Source organism: Ricinus communis, chromosome 6 (assembly GCF_019578655.1).
Source record: "Ricinus communis isolate WT05 ecotype wild-type chromosome 6, ASM1957865v1, whole genome shotgun sequence".
Classification (NCBI taxonomy): domain Eukaryota; kingdom Viridiplantae; phylum Streptophyta; class Magnoliopsida; order Malpighiales; family Euphorbiaceae; genus Ricinus; species Ricinus communis.
Window position 1 is genome coordinate 25,356,476 of NC_063261.1, and position 19,917 is coordinate 25,376,392.

Here is a 19,917-nt window from a genome sequence, read left to right on the forward strand (position 1 = left end):
GAATGACAAATTACATGAATCACTAATAACAAAGATATTTTATATAAAAAGAAATGGTCCAACGTGATTATAAAATCATGGACTTAATTGTCAAAGATAATATTTTAAAAATTCAATTGAAAAATTATATGGCCATTTCATTTTTTTCACATTTACAATTTTACTTTTCTTTTCAGAATTATTCTAATATACTATATATATAAAATAGCCAGCAATACCCTGGGAAGTATCAGTATCAAGAAGCCTTTTCCTCCGCGTACTTCTGTTGGGAGCAAATTTGATAAGTTATATCAGCAAAAAAAAAGAATAAGATATTTTGCGTTTTATATATATATATATATATATAAATTTATAAAAATTAATTTTATTTTAAGTTTAATATAATTAAATACTAAATTAGTTTAATTATATATAGTATTTAGTTATTAATTAATTAAATATATTAGTTTTATTTATTAAGATTTATTTATTTATTTTTAAATTTTAATTAGTAATATTTAATAATTATAAGATTTAACTATAAAAATTTACCTCGTATAAATAATAAAAAATTATATATAAATTTATCAGTAATTTATATTAATAAAAGAAATACAAAATAAATAAATCATTTATAATAATATTAATTTATAATTAATAAATTGACTTAGAGTGTTCTAATGAAATTCAAAACTATATATAAACTAACTTACAATTTAAATTATAATATATATAATTAATAAATTATTTAAAATTATATTAATTAACTTTCATCATAATCGAATATCTTATAGACCATATCAAATACGAAACTAGTTTATTCCTTTTAATTTGGACACTTCCTTTTCAATTTTATACGTATAAAATACGAATAAAGTATTATAATTATTATGGACCCCCTCGGCCTCAAATCAGACAGAGAAAGGAGGGGGTCCATTGAGTTCTTACGCTTTCATGTCTACAACTCAGTTCACCCGATTACTTACTACTTACAGAGATGAATCCAATCCGGAATATGAACCATAAAAGAAAATGCCTATTAAACCGATCACAAGAATACCACTTACAGTACCTATTATCCAAAGGGGAATTCTTCCAGTAGTATCGGCCATTTATCCCACTTCCCTCCACATTTAATCAAGTGGTCGTGCTAGAGACATAAACAGTGATAGATAATTATTAGATGATATACTTCCGATGGGATAAGAGAATTCCGTAAAATGGTATAACTTTTTAAATGAATATCATTCTAAAATTTGGAATTTTTATCTTTTGCCAGAAAACTCTATAAAAAAATCATGTCGCTAAATTAATCCACATTGGTCTAAATTTATAGTTTTGAGTGCAATTAGAGTATATATTGACTATCACATTAAATGTTGTTAAGAGAAAAATGAACAAGAAAAAAAGAAAATAAAGGAAGAAATAAAAGGAAATACATCATCGATGGCAAATTCCAAGAAGAGCACATAAAAGTCTGCATTTGAAAAATTGAAACTCACTTGTCCCACAACACCAACTCTCCATTTCTCAATTCTTCAATAACTCGACAAATTCTTTTTTGTCTTTCTTTCTTTCTTTATGAAGGTTTTTACCTACATTTCTGTTCCTTCAACTAAATAAAAATCTGAGAAAAATAAAAATAAATAAAAAAAATCACTGTTTTTAACGAAAAAAGACGCATGGCCAAGACTATACATTTCTCTTCGTTGCCAAGATTTTTACCTTCAACATCAAACCCATTGCACATTCCTCCTGACATTTCAATCTTATGTCAAAATCTTTCAACAACTCCCACCTTCAAAACACTTTCTTTGCCCAGAAATTTTCTGGGTTTTTATTTTTCCGGGAAAATTCACGTTGTCGGAGAGAAAATTAAGGTTCTTGATGCTTGGAGTGGAGATGGGTCTTTGCAAGAGTTGGATGATTCCCCTGTATCAATTGAGCTGGTACCCATTTGCAGTGAGAGCCAATTTGATCGGGTTATAGCAGAGGCACAGCAACTTGAGGAACCTGTTATTATTATTTGGTATTTCACCATCTCTTTTCTTGATGTCAATGTCTTGTTTTTTCTCCTTATGGGGGGTTTCGCTTAAAGTGGTGTGTTTTTGGTTCTTTTCGTCTGTTTCTGTATCTGGTTTTATGTTTGTCTAATGGAAATGAAGTATAGCATTAGACTTTTTTTAACTCTTAATCCTGTAGATATGAATGATGATATGTGTCATATTTAGTGTTTTATTTATTATTGATGAGGTTTTTGGTTCCATATGGTTTAATGGATGATTCTGCTTTATTTAGATATTTAGCAATTATAGTTGGAGGAAGAGTAATCTAAAATCCTATGTGGACTTTGTACGGTTCTGAGTCTCACAATGCAAAAATCTCTGCTAGACTAGGACAAGTTATTTCTAATTCTGGGTTAGGTGAAGCTTCAAAAGTAGTTAAATGTCATTTGTGCTTTTGTTCTTTATCTCCTTTTCTTTTTGTTACATTTGGTTGCATTAATTCTTGGCTGTTACAGTACAAAGAGACTTGACAAAGACTATAATTTTACTTTAACTTGGAGAGAACTTAGCAGTATATGAATACTCTGTTTATTCTCTATCCAACAGTTTTCAGTTTGTCACTGTTAGCATAGCATTTGGTTTGTACGTGATTGACATTCTTGATCATATTGAGATGTTCTAAAATCTGTCAGAAGACTTTTCCTTGTTTAGAATTTTCTGTGCTTAAGCTGATCGAACCATTATTGAGCATTAAGACAACTCCAAATTTTTTTTATTTATTTATGTTATGCTGTTATGTTGAAATATAATATAGCTTGTCCATTCCCTGTTTAAATTAATCAACTTCCAGAATATTTGCATATTTTGCAGTGGATATATAAGGCTTTTCTTTGTCATCTGTTGTAGTGAAGTTAAGCAAAATGTATTTGTACTTGTAGGATGGCCAGTTGGTGCAGAAAATGTATATACTTAAAACCAAAATTGGAGAAGTTGGCAGCTGACTACTACCCAAGGTTTGGTTTATTTTCCCATTTTTAACTGCAGCATTTTAAACAAAAATGTGTCAACTTAGAAATTTGGAAAGTGAATGAATGCCAAATTGTATTAAAGTGTTGAAATTTGTCACTTTCGCTTCCTACCAATTTTTAATGAAGCTCTTAACATTAAAGGGGAATTTTAGTTCTTGTCCTTCTGTGTTACTGGAACAGTTGTCTTGCGATTCCATTAGTAGCTTGTAGGGAACCAAATGAGCTGATTGTATGTTATGTTTAGAGATGCTCGCCGAAGCTGTTTTACAAAAATTGGAAAAGTCTTCCTTAGGAGAATCAGATCCACCCCAGTACTAGTACAAGCAGAAATGAGAGTGAGGAAAGTGTTTAGCATTGGTTTTTTCAATGTTTAGCATTTTAAATGTGCATTATGTGTTCATTGGCTATATTCTTGCCTCCTTCCATTTTGTCATCCCTGAATCCTCTTTTGGTCAATGTATTGAAGACTATTTAGGACTGCTAGAATGTCATCTCTCTCTCCCTGACATGCGGAGAAGTTATTTTTTTGTGAAATTAAACAAGAGATTCTTCTTCCAAAATAAATGAATTGGAGAAGTATTGATCATATGTTTAAGAATTTGATTTGGATGTGTGAAATTTCTCCAGTTTACTTGGGAATTAAGATTGTTCCTTCTTTCCATTTAATCTTGTGATGCAGATTGCGGTTCTATTGTATTGATGTCAATAATGTTCCACACAAGCTTGTTGCATATGCTGGAGTCACTGTAAGTTCCATATTTCTATGGAGTTTGCACTATCTGTAATTTGTCTTGCAATCTGATTTTGTTCTTCTATATTTAAACCGTCAAAATATCTAATTTTGGATATAGCTTGATAGTTGAAAAGACATTCTCTCTTGGAAAAAAAGCGCTGGAGAGGAAGGATAGCTACATTAAAAATCAATTACTTGCTGAAATTCTGGTAGTCTTAGGGTCACATTCTTCTGAATATTTCTAGTTAGAAGTCCCAATCTAGTTTTAGTAGCAAAATTCCTTGGTGGATAAAAGGAATTATTCATGACTATACCTTGACCAACATAAGTTTCAATCTAGGTACAAAAGATGGTATGAAGTTCATTGATCAATTGATTAACAATGAAAGTTTAATTCATAAAATTATATGGCAGTTTGCTAACCCTGAAAAGACACAAAACTAAGAAATTTACTATAATAACACAAATGAAACAAAAAATAACATAAAAGCCATAGTCATTCCAAATTATGGTCCACCAACTGAAAACAATACTAAAACATGCAAAAATAGTGAACTTTGACTTTAGACTTGAATTGGTAAGCTGGTCGGGCTGGTTGGAGCTTTGAACAAGGTTTTTGTTAATACCTTGAAATCCCTGTAACTTCACCAAGATCAAATACAACTAATAATTATCTATTTTAAGACTATAGGCCAGTGTCTGGGCATTTAGCAATCAGCCTGCTGTAGTAACTCTTCCTTACTTATTTCATATTTTTCTCTACTCCACTTGTGAATGATGATGCCATGTATAACCAGTGCTTGAGCCTGGATAAAGGAAGAGAATCGTGATAGGTGACAACTAGCTGTATGTCATAAGGTTGAGCATATCAAAGCCTTGACACGAGAGAGTGGAAGACTAGACAGGTAATGGTAACAAGTGAAGTCAAATAAATCTAAGATACAACTCTGCATAGAAAGGGAGAAAAAAAATGAGCTATAACATTTACATCACTAAGTTTTGACCATATGAACACTTTGATACCTCTTGTTTGAAAATCGAAGTCAATGGTCACTGAGTCTTTTATCAAACTCAACACGGATAAATATTTTTATCAAATTACCATAAATTTTAATTTTTGTTTCGAACAAAGTTAATTATCTTAGCAATTTAATTTGTTTTAATTTTTCATTTAGCACAATCTAATCATAGTGTTTAAAAATACCAATCAGTAATTAATTTGAAATCAACATTAATTTCGTTTCAAATAAATAAAATATTATACCTAAATAAAAATTAATTTATTCATTTTTAATTTTTTCTAAGAAATTAAAATAATATAAAAATTTAATAGAAAATAAAAAATTATAAATCATAAATATATGAAATATTCATATTTTATCAAATTAATAGAAAATTAAATATATTGAACTCCTAAAATTCTTAAAATATAAGAAGTATGAATTTAATAAAGTATAAATATTCTCTAAAAGGCCTAAAATTTTTATTTTAACAAGTTAAAAAATTATTTAACTATATACTGTTAGAAATTAGGATTAAATTAAGCTAAAATTGAAATAGTTACTTTAACTTGATAACAAAGTTTTCTTTTTTGAGTTTGATACTCATTATATTAAGTTTAAGCACCAAATTGAACATTTTCCTTATTGATTAAGTTGACTATAACTAAAACATCTAATGGAGTGACTTAAACGTAGATGGAATCAAAACTAAGTGACCATTAAATTGGATTTTCAATCAAGAGGTATCCAAGTGTTAGTACGGTGAAAACTCGGTTATATAAATTTAATTCACTAAAAAATTAATCCAAAGGACTGACTCCAACTTTGCCATTGAAGCTTCAATCAATTGGATTATCTGCACATGATTATGTGTATTCTGTAGGTTTCGGTAGGTTTGGACTACTTGCCATTTGAGTGTTGTTTATGATGCCAAAGTCTACCTTGTCATATGTGTTCATTAAAGATAACTCTAGAATAGTTGTGACCAGAAATTAAAAGAATCCTTATGTAACCATGTTTGTGGGATACTTGCAAAGGAGCTGGACAACCAATATAAGATAGTCTTTCAACACTGTTAAAAGCAGTTATTAGCCGCGTACAAATTCAGTTTTAAACTAATTGTACCGTGTAAAGGTTTCAAATAAATTTAAATGCTGCATCTGCTGGTATCTAATTCTCCTTATAGTAAAATTTACTAGGCATACAGGTACTGAGACAAGCGGGTTTTTGATTGAATTGTGCTCGACTTCCCTGTAGTGTCAAAAGTTTAGTTGTTAATATAACAATTAACTGTTAAGATATAATCATATGCAGTCTAGGTAGCTTGGATCAATCACTGAAACATAAACTACATGAAGTAACTTCAACCTCTCTGAAAATGATTTATCCTTCCTCCTTTATTATGCCATGAGAGTCATTTCAATCTTGTTAGTCCTCTGCTATTGCATATCATTTACAATTGACAATTTGTCATTCTTTCTCATGTATTTGACTGTGGCGGACAACAAAACTTCGCAGAAAATGCCTACTGTACAGGTAATTTCCCTGAATCAAGTAGCATTTCTTGAATGACCCCCCTATTGAACCGTTCTTAATCTGAGCTTGGATAATCTGGCTTGCTTTAAAGTGTAATTTATTTATTTTATTTTATTTTTTCAAGAAAAATGGAAGAAAAAAAACAATGACAATCTTTGGTGTTACAGCTATGGAAGGATGGCAAGAAACAGTCAGAAGTGATTGGTGGCCACAAAGCGCATTTTGTCATTAATGAAGTTCGTGAAATTATTGAAAATGAGGGCACCATATGAAGTATGCTATTTCTAGCTTTGCTCCTTTCAAAACTTGTCTTTTTTCTCCATGTTTTCTTGAGAAGGATATATTTTCTCCAGAAAGGTAAACCCGGAAAAGTTATAGCCTCAAGAGAATGAAGAGTTGACTTGTGTTTTGCAAACCATCTTGTTTGTAGCAACAAGGAACTCTGCAGTCTGCAGAGATATACAATAAAAAGAAATTTTGGCTACTTAAGTTTATATACATATATGAATAGGCTCTTCTCATTCTTTTGGGGGACTTGTCAATATGATTATTATCTTTTTGGCTTTTAGAGCCTAATTAACATGCCAAAGGTGACATTTTTCCAAGTGAAAATAACTAGTCAGGTTTGTACAAGCATGGTTTGGTGTTCAGCTGGTAGTTGAAACTTGAAAGCCTGTCTGCAGGTGACTAATGAGTAATGGCCCTATATGCTTCAACATCTCCATGTGCCCCAATTTGATCATTTCCATATGTTTTGCTCCCAATCTATCTTATACAATGGAAACTTTTATATTTAATATTTAATAAATGATTTTTAAATAATTCTAAAAAAAATAATTATATAATTGAATATTTTATTTTATAATTATAATATAATTGAATATTTTTATTTATTTTTTATTTTATTTTAATATAATTCGATATTAATTCTATTCATTAATAAAAAATTTGAGAAATTAATTTCATTTTTGATTGGATGATTAAAAATTTTAATATTTATTTTAAAGAAGTTGTAATTATTAATTATTAAAGAAAATATTTAGAAAGAAAAATATTAATTACTTGTATATTATTTTTCTAATATATTTTCTGATATTGTGTTTGGTTGAAATGAATGATTTTATGAGATTTATTTTTAAATTTAAAATTTATATATTTGATTTAAATTAAATTTTATTTAAAATTTTATCTTATTAAATTTATAAATTTATTATAACTAAATTAAATTTTAATAAAATAGATAAAATTTTAATGAAATTTATATTAATAAGATAATATATTTTATTAGATTAATTTCATTTAATTATTTCTTCTTTTTTCATATTTTTATTTCTGTGATTTTTTTGTATTACAAATTATTTAAAATAAGATATGAATTTTTTGTTTGAAGTAAATTCTATAGTTAGTGACATAAAAATATTAAATAAAATAAAATTTCCAATGAATCCAATAAATATTATCGGTATCTATTACTTTATTAATTATTATTATTACTTTATTACTTATTATTAGTAGTAAATTTGAGATTTTAAAATTTATTAAATAAAATATAATTTTTTAAATTTAAAATCTAATTAAATTGTAAGAACGTTTGTTTTAGAAAATAAAAATTTTGAATTTAAGTTTCTACTTTTGTATTGAAGGAGTTTTTGTCTTTTTCACTAATATAAGGAGATGGTTATCTCCTAATCTATTGTATTTCTCATGAATTAAAAAAATATATATATTTTTTTAAATTATTAAATATAGCACATGAGCTACCAAAATAAAAGAAGTGAAACTAAAATATAATTTTCTAACTCAATCTGAAAGTGTTCATATGTAAGTAAACTATAATCTTGAAAATGACATCCTAATTATGGAAGTATGAAAATAGCTGTTCTTATAACATTTTCCTAAAGTTACTTTCATTCCATTTGAATTAGCTTTTTAAGGTCTTTTTTTCTTATAAAAAGTACTTTTATGCCAAAAAAAAAAAGTTAAAATAAGAAATTAATAAGATTTGAGAAAAATCTATAAATATTTTTTTGAGAGAATTTCTATTCTTTTTAGAATTTTGACTTTAACTATATTTTTATTCATAGTTTGAAGATTAATATTTGGTTGAAATTAATTAAGAGATTTATTTTATTTGAAAAAATATATAAGAGAAAAAATAATATGGAAATAATAAATTCGAATGAAATATTTTTATGTTATGGAATATATTGATAAAATAATGGGTAATTTATTTAAAAATTTTATCTATTTTGTTAGAATTTATTTTAACTATATAACTAATTTCATATAAATTTAAATATATAAAATTTTAAATTAATTCTCGCTTTATTCAAAATACATAAACTTTAATTTCAAAATGAATTGCATAAACTTTTTAAGTTTTAACCAAATGAATTGCATAAATTTTTTAAATTTCAACCAGATACAGTGTAAATGAAATCATCATTTATTATTAATTTTTAGTTTTGATATAAATCTTAGTCTCTAATTTTTTTACTCTAAATAATAATTGATTTAGTCCTGAGATGTTATTATGTTTAGTAATTAATTAGTCCTTAGGAGATTGACAAATATAGTATTTAATATATGGAACTAAAACATTTTAGAAACATAAGACTGTAACATAATGTGAAATTGGGGTATCTATTTAATTAAAAATCAAAATTAATTTTGCAGAAGCAAGATTCTGCCATGTATCCTATAATAAAAAGACCTTATAAATATTCTCCCACTATCGATTTTATTTTTCTAAATATTAATACCAATAATAATAATAATTAATAATAATAATGATAATGAAAAACTTCTTATCTTGTTCAAAATAAATGAATAAATCTTCTTATTCCTCCAAAAATGCCATAATAACGCTCATGCACGTAGAAACCGTCCATCACCGTCAATTTTACATCAAACGGTCCACGCATCTCCTTCTCTTCCTCTAAAACAAACAACCAAACAAAGAAACAAACACTTTGCTCCCTAAAATATAAAAATTTACTAAACAGAAGTTCAAGAACAAATTATATATGTATATATAATAAAGAACCAGTGAACGTTTCGAAGAATTTGGTTGTGTAATTTTTTTTTTTTTGCTTCTTCTTCTCTTCATTGTTGGACGCGGCAGCGTTTTGATTAAGCTTCTGTGAGTTTCTCGTAATTCTTGATGATTTAACCTTTTCTTTTGCTTTGTGTAAAGGAAGTTGTAATCTTGAGTTTTAATGTAATGTATCTTTATGTATTTACTGAGTTATTGGGTTTTTTCTTTTGGATTTAGTTTGGTAAAAGATTGATTTATTTTGTGATTTGGAGGAGTTGATGTGGAGATTGGTGTAAAAGGTATGGAATTTTCTCTTGATGCAATTTTCTGATTTGTTGTGTTTAATTTTGTTCTTGTTGGTTTTCGTAAAGCTCTGTTTGGCTGCTAAGAAAGCTCTAGAAAATACGAAAAGAAAATTTATTAGCTTTTGTTTGGTCGTGAAAGGTTTTTTTTTTTTTTTTTCTTCTTTTTAATCTTGAAAAGCACTTGAGTTCTCAAGTCTCAATTATGGGCCAATCAAACTAATTCATTTCTTTTTACTGGTTTTGATTTTTTGACAACCCAAAATAACCTTAATTTACCTTTTTTTTTTTGTTTTGATTGATTCCATGAGGGGATTCGGAAAAGGGGTTATCTTTTTAATACATTTTTTGTGTTAATCATGAATATGTATAATGTGCAACCCACTATGTGGATAACAATTTGATAATTTGCTGATATCTTGTTATTTTGTAGTTATTTTGCGGCCTAAAGTTTTGGTGTAAACACTCAACTACGTTTCATTTGAGCACTTATCCTACTTTGATGTTCAATTTTGTAGGAACTAGCCAGTTTTTGAAGTGATTTACCCTAAGTTCTTATTATTTAATTTTATTATTGGCGTATTCTGATGATCTTTATTTCTTATTTTCATGAAGTAAATCAAAGTTATAAAGATGGTCACTGGGAGTAACATAGATATGCTACTGAGCCTAGATGATCATCTACAAAGGCCCAATGGTAATTTGGAAGATAGTTTCCAAAGTGAGCTAGAGATGATACTACAAGCACAGCGCAATCAGCATTACATTGATCGTGAAAGAGATCTCAACATTTATAGGAGTGGCAGTGCCCCACCAACTGTTGAGGGATCATTAAGTGCTGTGGGTAGTCTTTTTAGGAACCCAAATTTTAGTGATGTTAGTAGCATTAGTAATAGCAGCAGAAGTAATACAGTTCTGAGTGATGATGAGATTCGCTCACATCCGGCATATCTTTCTTATTATTATTCTCATGATAACATTAATCCGAGATTACCACCACCATTGCTGTCAAAAGAGGATTGGCGTGTTGCCCAGAGGTTTCAAGCTAGCGGTCCTTTGCTTGGAGATATTGGAGACTTGAGGAAGAAAAAGTTCGTGGATGAGGGTGATGGTTCATCACTTTTTTCGTTGCAGCCGAGGCTTTCTGCACAGAAGCTGGATAATGATTTGATGGGAATACGGAATGTTAGAAATAATTTCTCCATGCAGAATCCAGCTGAATGGCTTGATAGGGGCTCAGGTGATTCGAATGGACTGCAGAGTGCTGGGCTTGGTGCAAGGAGGAAGAGTTTTGCTGACATTCTTCAGGTAATGTATTTGCTGTACTTACTGTGTTCATGAACTGCTTATACATAATACCTGTTGGTTGTATGTGCTTGGATATTCTCTTTTAGTACATGGTATAACTGCAAGGGGATACTTTTAATTCATTTATTGTCACAGGATTCTTGTTGCTGCATCCTATTTGTATATGCTGGCTTGATAATTTTATCATTTTGTGTGGTTACTTCAAAACTTCAATTTATATTTGGCCTACTTTTGTTAAAGGATAGATTAGATTTTTGAGGTTTCTAGGCTGTGATAACATTTTGTAGCACAGGCCATCCCACGTTCTTATTATGATATTCTACAAAAAGAAAAAAAGAACTGTCTCCTGTTATATATACTTTTATGATAAAACTGGTGAAATTTACATTGACACCTTAGGCCAAAACCTGGCTCTGCCACTGATAATTTTCCTTTATAGGATTTATAATTGGCTCATGGTTGCCTTGAGTTGATGCTCACACCTGTAATGTGGTGTGGTAGGCTTTGTTGATTGCTAACTTGACATGGGTGAGGGGGCTTTCTTTTTGTAATGGATGTGTGATAGAGCATCTTGTATTTCATAACAATTAGTAGTAGGGTAATCCATGCATACAGGCCTCATATTCCAACTTTTTGAGACGAGTGACTATGGTAATAGATTCTCAACATTTTGCAAGGAAATGGATGGAATAGTGTCTTTTGTTGTTTGTTATTAAGAAATTATTCATGAGGGATCTCTAGTTTTGATCAGAACACCCTAAGGACCATAAAGGTAGATCTAAAGACATCTTTTACTGCCATAATATCTCTAACTGCCTATGTTTTAGTTGTATTGCTTGGAAAACAAAATTCTACTAAAAGCCTTTTGACTCTCTGCATAATACTGCAGTGGTGTGTTTGCTTTGAGAAAGTGATTATAAATGAGAGGAAGAAACTAATCTTTTCCTTGTCTGAAAAGCCATATAACCTCTTATCACAAATAGATAAATTCTCTTTTGAAGGGCATATAAAGTTATATGCATTATATATCATTACACTTCTGCTCCATGTCTTACAGAACCAAAAAATGGAAGTAAACTTAAGTTCATTATTTTTCTTCCCATTTTAATTTCCTAGTCTCTGTTGGATAGCCAAGCATACAGCAAGAATTGGTATTTGGACATCAATTCTAATTCTATATCTGGACATTTGTTATTGTTCCCTGTTATACTGAAATCAGGTTTGCTAGTCTAGTAGATCTTGTTGCTAATAAGGCTTAAATTGTACAATTTTAATAGAGCAGCAACTGATATTATTAAGAAGTGGCCATAATCTGGAAGATTTGACCAATTTAGGTGATCCTTTATTGCAGATCAAATATCTGAGTTTTAGGTCTTCAGTCAAAGTTATGGATGTATGATTTTCATAGAAACCACCGAGATATAATTTTTGTGGTTACTCAAGTGTTGCTCTTTTTTTCTGTGAAGATGTCATTTCTAATTTTCTATTAACTAGGCATGAATATCAACAATGTGTTGACAATTTCATTATTGCTTTGCGATGGTTAACAACTGACAGTAGTGTGGTTTGCAGGAAGGACTTGATAGACCTGCTTCCTTATCAGGCCATCTATCGCGCCCAGCCAGTCATAATGCTTTTGGCGATCTCTTGGGCACAACTGGGATATCTGATTCCTGTCCAGTCGGTTTTGCTGGTGGATTAGAGTCCTTGGATGGCTTGCGTTCTGGATCAGCTTCCCCTGGCCTGGTAGGAGTTAAAAGCCATGGCACAACTGTTTCTCATTCTTTTGCATCTGCAATTGGCTCATCACTTTCAAGGAGTACAACACCCGAGCAGCAGCTAGTTGGAAGGTGTCCAAGTTCTGGTCTTCCTCCTGTGGGGAGCAAAGTTGCTTTTCTTGAGAAAAAGAATGCTGTTGGCTCTACTGCTCAAAATGGTCATCTTTCTGGCATAACTGAGCTTGGTGAAATTACAGCTACATTATCTGGTTTAAACCTCTCAAAACTTAGGCATCCAGAACAAGATAGTCTCATAGAGCTGGACAATCAGGCGGACTTTCTTTTTAACACATCCGATGGTTATAACCATCTCCAGCAACAGCTCAGAGACAAATCGAATGCTGAAAATTTCTCATTTTCGGCTAGCTACATTGATGTAGCAATGAAAAATGGTGCCATGCCAAACCTCAATGCCTCAGAGTTTAATACAAATGGGGAAGTTAGTATTCCCAAAAGAACTTCCTCTTTTACCAATCTTCACTCCAAACTGAATTCCTCTGGCCTTGGAGGTTTGCAAAGATCAAATGGGCATCTTCAAAATGCAAATATTCCAAGTATGAATTTTGTTAGTCATTCACCTGGTGCCTACACCAGCAATCAGAAGCTGGATTCCTTGTTGAAGAACCATCTTGATGCAGGTTAGTTCTGTTATTCCTTGTGAAGATTCACTGAAACTTACTTCCTTATGTGTGTGTGTGCAATTGTATTGATGTTTTCTTTTAAATTGTTCAGGTTCAGCTTTAGGTGGCAATGGAGTTGGACATAGTTTGAATAGGGCAGGAGATCAAGCCGGCCCTGAATTTCATTCTCAAGTTATGGACTCACGTTATGCTCAGTACTTGCGCAGAACTTCTGATTATGAAACACGTACAAATGGTCAACTAAGAAATTTTTTTGGTATTTCACATGGAGACTTGGATGAGGTCCAGAAAGCATACCTAGAGGCATTGCTTGCTCAACAAAACCAACAATATGAGCCTCTACTGGTTAAATCTGGCAGTATGAATCAGGGGTACCATAGGAATTCGTCATATGGCCTTGGCATGCCTTATCTAGGAACTTCAATGGCAAACTCTGTCCTTCCTTCTGTTGGATCTGGAAGTTTTCAGAATGAGCAAGTTGCACACTTCACTTCCACGGTAAGAAATTCAATGGGAGGATCCATTGGGTCATGGCACCCTGATGTTGGCAGCAACATAGAGAGAAGATATGTGTCATCCTTATTGGATGAGTTCAAGAACAACAAGACAAGGTCTTTTGAACTTTCGGACATTGTTGAGCATGTTGTTGAATTCAGGTATCATAAGATACTTGCTTTGGTATTTGTTTCACTTACCCTGCAACTGACTATTCAGCATAACTTTTCCATATGTACTTTGCAGTACGGATCAGTATGGAAGTCGCTTTATTCAGCAGAAATTAGAAATTGCTACTGCTGAAGAAAAGAACAAGATTTTCCCTGAAATTATTCCTCATGCTCGTACCTTGATGACTGATGTGTTTGGAAATTACGTCATACAGAAAGTACGGTAGTTCCTTATTTGGAAATATCTAGCCACATTCCTTGTGCCTCAGATTATTTACTAACTCGAGTATGAATGCAGTTTTTTGAGCATGGTACAGAAAGTCAAAGAACAGAGTTAGCCAACCAGCTAACTGCTCATGTTTTACCTCTTAGCCTTCAAATGTATGGATGCAGAGTAATTCAGAAGGTTCTTTCCTAAGCTCTTTGTGTCATGACTTCATGATCAAGTATAAGCTCATACACATGCCTAAACATTTATCCATGTTTTCTTGTTCTTGGCACATATTTTTTGAAAGGTTTTGCTTGAGGTGTTGTTTCTGCTTGATGTTCTTTTTGCATGTGATGCTTCCTTTCATTATAATCTTCTTTTGCATAAGACATAGCATCTCTTTGATATGAGGTTTCCAAGAAAGCCTAATCTCATAACACTTCAGTTAATGATTATTAATCTGATTTAGGTTGTTCATAAATGAGCTTATCTTAAGTATCACTTATGGTATGATATTAGTCTACTTGTTTGTCAAGATATCTGTATTTAAGCTTGCTGTTTGACCATCACAAGGGAAAACTATAAATTTCATTCAGATGACTGGTACACCTATCTTTCTTATGAGTTAGAATCTAGGGATAATTGGTATGTGGACAGGCTTTAGTTATATGATTGGGGACACTGTTACATGTACAACCTTTTATCCTTGTTTACTTCCAATATATGTTGGATGCTTATCAATGTGGGAAAGGAGCACATAATTGTTTGATAGTGGTGTGAGATGTGCGACATCGTCTTAAAGGATAACCATTGTTACTGTTGTTGATTTTGGCTGTGGCAAGCACTTAATGCTGTAGAAGTGACTATAGGCCTTGGAGGTGGTTGGTGTGGATCAGCAGACTGAAATGGTGGCAGAGCTTGATGGTTCAATCATGAAATGCGTTCGTGATCAGAATGGTAATCATGTTATTCAGAAGTGTATAGAATGCGTACCTGAAGACCGAATTCAATCTATAATCTCTTCTTTCTATGGGCAAGTTGTAGCACTTTCCACGCATCCTTATGGCTGCCGTGTCATTCAGGTCAGGAATATTTATACATTATTTTGTCCCCTTGTGGTGGGAGTTTATAACATTCTCAATTCTTTAGTTCTTTCTTCTGATATGAACAGAGGGTCCTTGAACACTGTGAGAGCATTGACACACAACAAATTATTATGGATGAAATTATGCAATCTGTGTGTGTTCTTGCACAAGATCAATATGGGAATTATGTAATTCAGGTATTGAAATCTTTCTAGTTCTGGTTCATGACTTTTATTTGATTGGGAATCAGATTCATTGTAGCTTTGGCTGGTTGGTGTTGTCCTACATGCTAATATAGATAAAAGGAATTTGCCATTTTTTCTACTTGATGACAAAAACTATAATACACGGGGAAGCATCTAAGCAATAATACATATTGCTTGCTGACAGAAGTACATCATATTCTTCTATTAAGCTTTATATTGCTGTAATAGTTTTATGCATTCTTTTTTCTTGGTGAACAAAAGCTCCTGAGAACTGCTCTCGTTCTTCATTTATACATGCACTATTACATTGCAATATTACTGTCCTGATTTTTATGCTTCTGCTCAATAGCATGTCCTTGAACATGGCAAACCACATGAACGTTCTGCTATAATTTGCAAGCTTGCTGGGCAAATTGTAAAGATGAGTCAGCAGAAATTTGCTTCTAACGTTGTGGAGAAGTGCCTAATTTTTGGTGGTCCTGAGGAGCGTCAAATTTTGGTGAATGAGATGCTCGGTTCTACTGATGAAAATGAGCCCTTGCAGGTATTTATCCAATCCTTGATACAAATAGCTTCTTAATTGTAGTTTTCTTGTGAAATTAGAGAAATGGTTACATACTGTGTGAAACGATTATTTTGCATGCATTTGTAATCCATGATAAAAAAGGCTAAATAGCAACCTGGAAAAGCTAAACAATTTTTTGACACACATTTGCTTATGTTTTCTAACCAACAGGAAAAAGCTAAAAAGATAAAATGGATGACATACTCTCTGGTTTCACATCTTATTGATATATCAAAGTCGTTTTGCCTTGTTGGTAATCTCTGTTTAGTTTTCCATTTTTAACTGGCTGTGCATAGTTAAAATTTTTGCTTGGTGATCGATATGTACGGAATTATAAGCAATTGAATAACAGTCAGACCCCAATGTCCTTTTATGTTGTTAAATGGGCTTAGCATTATATAAGCAATCCCGATCAGTAAGGTGGAGTGAACACTTAACTCTACAACATGACGGAACATCTAGCTCTTTAAAGGTTCAAAATACCGAGTCTTAAGCATTGCCAATACAATGTGGTAAACATTTTTATTCAAGTTACAATAAATTTCATTGGTCTAAAGGGTCACAATCTTTATTCTTTATGAAACTGGTGCTTGTTCGGTGATTATTAAAATATGTGAAATGCAAACGGCAGGTCATGATGAAAGATCCATTTGGGAATTATGTTGTGCAAAAAGTTCTTGAGACCTGCGATGATCGGAGTCTTGAGTTGATTCTTTCTCGTATCAAGATTCATTTAAATGCCCTGAAGAGATACACATATGGCAAACATATAGTCTCTCGTGTTGAGAAGCTCATTACTACAGGAGGTGAGTATTCTTCTCCCTTCTTTCATGGGCATAAAAAGAAAATGCTGGCAGGCTTTTTAAAGTATTTTTTTTACTACTGGCTTACATATAAATTTCCGGCATCATTTGCAGAAAGGCGCATAGGAATGTCATCCTCATTCTCCTCGTAAGGTACTTTTTAGCCAGAAACGTGGAAGGCACTTTTTCTTTGCCGCACAGGTGGAAGATAGTAAAAAGATGAAAGATACTTTGTACAGCTAACATGGAAGGCAATTTTCACAAGTTATCTCATCTTTTATCTTTTGCAGTGATTATAACTGTAAATAAACATAAAGCTATGAGGCCTATGGAATAAGATCTTTTTGTTAATATCCTTATTGTAAATTCAACTCTCTTATGTAATTAATAATGAGTCTTCTTATGAGATTAGGTAGAGAAGATCAGAAAGGCAATTTACAGTTTTATGCCTTTCCGAGAGCACAAATATCTAATTAGTTTGTAAAGAGATATTCAGTGTAAATGTCTAATTCGGATGATAAAAGGAATTTCATTGGTCTAACTCGCATATATATACATGTATATATTGCACAATATGTATCCTCTTGTTGCACTTTGGCCTTAAGATCCTTGTCCTAGTTGTGGCATATTTCGTGGCATGGGTAATGGAATATGAGGAATTATACCTGAAACAGACCAGACGTATTATTTTTAACATATACCATTAAGATGAATCCCAATTTTACAGTCTTCAACAATATGCTATCCAATGCCTGCCACTGCCATAGCCAACTTTAGGGGGTTGCTGACCATTCTAAGCTCCACGGCTCCAAGTTGATAATCACAGGATGCTCAGGACGGTTTCAGTAAATCAACTTTCAACTCTAATTAATACGAGTTTGAAGCTTTGTAATTCGAATCCAATTTTTGAGATTCAACAAATGAATTGTTCACCCTTCTCCTCCTCTTCTTCAAAATCACCTCTGATTCATTCATCAACTTAATGTATTTCTTCCTGACCATTACCAATGGATGCCTCTCTATAGCCGATTCGTCTCTATAAGCCTCTTTAAGAATTGCAGTGCAAGTCTTGTTCCTAAAAGACAAATAAAACATATGGGGATGCCTTTCAAATGCCCTGTGCACCTTTTGGGGCAACCCGTAATACTTCTTAAGGCACAAAAGCTTCTTCCTTTCTGCTGAATGCTCAACAAACAAAGACAGCAACTCATGAAGAAAGCCCACAACTCTTTTCTCTGAAATATCACTGTCAGGGTCTAATGAATGATCCTCGTAAGGTGATACATAAGGGAGCTTTTGAAACTTCTTTAACCAATCTTGAATCTTCATCCTCAATCTCAAACCCTTTGATGGAAAAAGTGGAAACTCAATTGCCTCCATTGGTTTTCCACAGTATACACCTTTACTCATTGCATTTCGTTGCAAAATAGAAAGAACCCTTTCTCCACTGTCTACACTCAATCCCTTTAAGCCATCCTCTAACTCCACTACCTTAAAAGACCCATCAAGATTCTTATCCGGGTTTTGCAGGAAATCCTCTGGCAAACCTATATACCACAACATCCCTTGGATAATCTTGAAAGGCACTACCTTTTCTTTACTCATCAATATAAACTTCTTTAACCTTTCTATCAAATCCCCTTTACACTCCTTAAAGACCCTTTGCTCTTCTCTATCAATCTCAATAGCTTCTTGGGTTAGTCTAAACCAAGGCAGATTGTACTTAGGACCAATAAACTCCTCAAAGATTGATGGGTATTGCCTGAAAAACCTAGTAACCTTGATTTTGACGTCAAACTGCAATCCTTTCTTTGACACATCAGAGATTGGGATACAGCCATTAGGGTTTTGGGTTATGATATTCTTTAAAGAAATTATGGGTTTTAGCTCTAGAGACTTGTGTATGTGCTCTATTGAGTCGTAATATGGATCCTTTTTCCATTTCATGTAAACATCAACATAATTTTGGGTTTGAATATACTTATACGAAGGTCTCTTGGGTTTTATAGAGGGAAAGATTGGACTTTGAGAGATGGACTGAGGAGTTTTTAGGGTTTTAGAGTTGGGTTTTCTGAGGTACATGAGGATTGCTGTGTTTGAGAGATGTATCTATCTGCAAATCGGTGCTCAAAATTGTCACAAGAAATATGATGTCGTTTTGGAGGAGTTTAGTATTGTGCAGTAGAGGTGTCGTTTAAGGATGCTTGTCCTTTCCTCCTCTCCGCCAGTTGAGCTGAGGTGGGTAATGTAATGTAAGGACAATTATGGGAGCATAAGGCCTGATGCAGGAGCCACTCATGCTGAAAATTGACCCAACTCTCTTTACCTTCCCTTTTAATCATAAAGCCTTAGGCTCTGCTTGGATTGGGGATAAGGAGGGGGAAGAGAGGGTAAGGGAAGGGAGGGGAGATTTGTACCCTTGTTTGGGAAGAAAGGTAGAAATTAAATTGAAGGGTAAGCAAGAGTACACCTTAACCTTCCATACAAAAAAAGTGCTCATTTTTGTTACACCCTAAATTGGAGCGCAAGGAAAGAGAATGAAGTAAAAAGAGTTTTTTTTATTAAAAATAATTAATAAGTATAATTTGTAAAAGACCAATAAATATGATTACGTTGAAGAAATTACATACTAATCTTATTATAAATATAAACTTTTTCTCTAAGCTTCATTAATCGTATTGACGAAATTATTGTATTTTAACTGCGATTTGCACATTAGCAAGAAACACATTTCACTCGAGGACTATATGAAATTATGCAGCTGTTTTTATTTTTTTCTAATTTTATCCTTATATAAAATAGATAATCCATTAATGCTCTTTATTTATTATAATTTCACCAATTCTTTAACTACATCTTTGCCCTATATTTATTTTTATCCAAATAAAAATCTTTCTATTCATCTTTCCGTACACAAGCTTGTGATATTATTTTTTATTTAATATAATAATATTTTATTATTTTATTATTTCAATAATAACGTCTATGTTATAAGGATAATATTTATATTTTTATTACTTTACTTTCTTTACTTAC

General features: G+C 32.0%; 3 protein-coding genes across 4 annotated transcripts; 2 read left to right on the plus strand and 1 right to left on the minus strand.

Annotated features, from left to right (window-relative positions):
* Positions 1 to 1,284: 1,284 nt before the first annotated feature.
* On the plus strand, positions 1,285 to 6,767 carry LOC107262189 (thioredoxin-like 3-2, chloroplastic). The gene is made up of 5 exons (XM_015726447.3): positions 1,285 to 2,008; positions 2,924 to 2,998; positions 3,693 to 3,759; positions 6,266 to 6,283; positions 6,451 to 6,767. Exons 1-5 carry the CDS (start codon positions 1,662 to 1,664, stop codon positions 6,553 to 6,555), a joined length of 612 nt encoding a protein of 203 aa, XP_015581933.1. The 5' UTR covers positions 1,285 to 1,661; the 3' UTR covers positions 6,556 to 6,767.
* Positions 6,768 to 9,199: 2,432 nt separating this feature from the next.
* Positions 9,200 to 17,422, plus strand: LOC8268567 (pumilio homolog 4). 2 transcript variants are annotated; one of them, XM_015726451.3, is made up of 12 exons: positions 9,201 to 9,425; positions 9,558 to 9,619; positions 10,238 to 10,930; positions 12,503 to 13,346; positions 13,441 to 14,005; positions 14,091 to 14,232; positions 14,313 to 14,420; positions 15,092 to 15,304; positions 15,394 to 15,504; positions 15,863 to 16,057; positions 16,710 to 16,884; positions 16,996 to 17,422. In XM_015726451.3, exons 3-12 carry the CDS (start codon positions 10,256 to 10,258, stop codon positions 17,031 to 17,033), a joined length of 3,066 nt encoding a protein of 1,021 aa, XP_015581937.1. In that variant the 5' UTR covers positions 9,201 to 9,425; positions 9,558 to 9,619; positions 10,238 to 10,255; the 3' UTR covers positions 17,034 to 17,422. The 2 variants fall into 2 exon arrangements, with proteins under 2 accessions (XP_015581938.1, XP_015581937.1); XM_015726452.3 differs by lacking the exon at positions 9,558 to 9,619 and having other exon boundaries at positions 9,200 to 9,425.
* On the minus strand, positions 17,391 to 19,302 carry LOC8268566 (protein WHAT'S THIS FACTOR 9, mitochondrial). Its single transcript, XM_002530893.4, has one exon. It carries the CDS (start codon positions 18,961 to 18,963, stop codon positions 17,749 to 17,751), a length of 1,215 nt encoding a protein of 404 aa, XP_002530939.2. The 5' UTR covers positions 18,964 to 19,302; the 3' UTR covers positions 17,391 to 17,748.
* Positions 19,303 to 19,917: the final 615 nt, after the last annotated feature.

Coding starts and splice junctions, on each gene's coding strand:
- LOC107262189 (XM_015726447.3), top strand. CDS start 1,662: ATGGCCAAGACTATACATTTCTCTTCGTTGCCAAGATTTTTACCTTCA. Junction 2,009..2,923: donor GAACCTGTTATTATTATTTG/GTATTTCACCAT, acceptor TTGTACTTGTAG/GATGGCCAGTTGGTGCAGAA. Junction 2,999..3,692: donor GCAGCTGACTACTACCCAAG/GTTTGGTTTATT, acceptor CTTGTGATGCAG/ATTGCGGTTCTATTGTATTG.
- LOC8268566 (XM_002530893.4), bottom strand. CDS start 18,963: ATGTACCTCAGAAAACCCAACTCTAAAACCCTAAAAACTCCTCAGTCC.
- LOC8268567 (XM_015726452.3), top strand. CDS start 10,256: ATGGTCACTGGGAGTAACATAGATATGCTACTGAGCCTAGATGATCAT. Junction 14,006..14,090: donor GAGCATGTTGTTGAATTCAG/GTATCATAAGAT, acceptor TGTACTTTGCAG/TACGGATCAGTATGGAAGTC. Junction 16,885..16,995: donor GAAGCTCATTACTACAGGAG/GTGAGTATTCTT, acceptor CATCATTTGCAG/AAAGGCGCATAGGAATGTCA.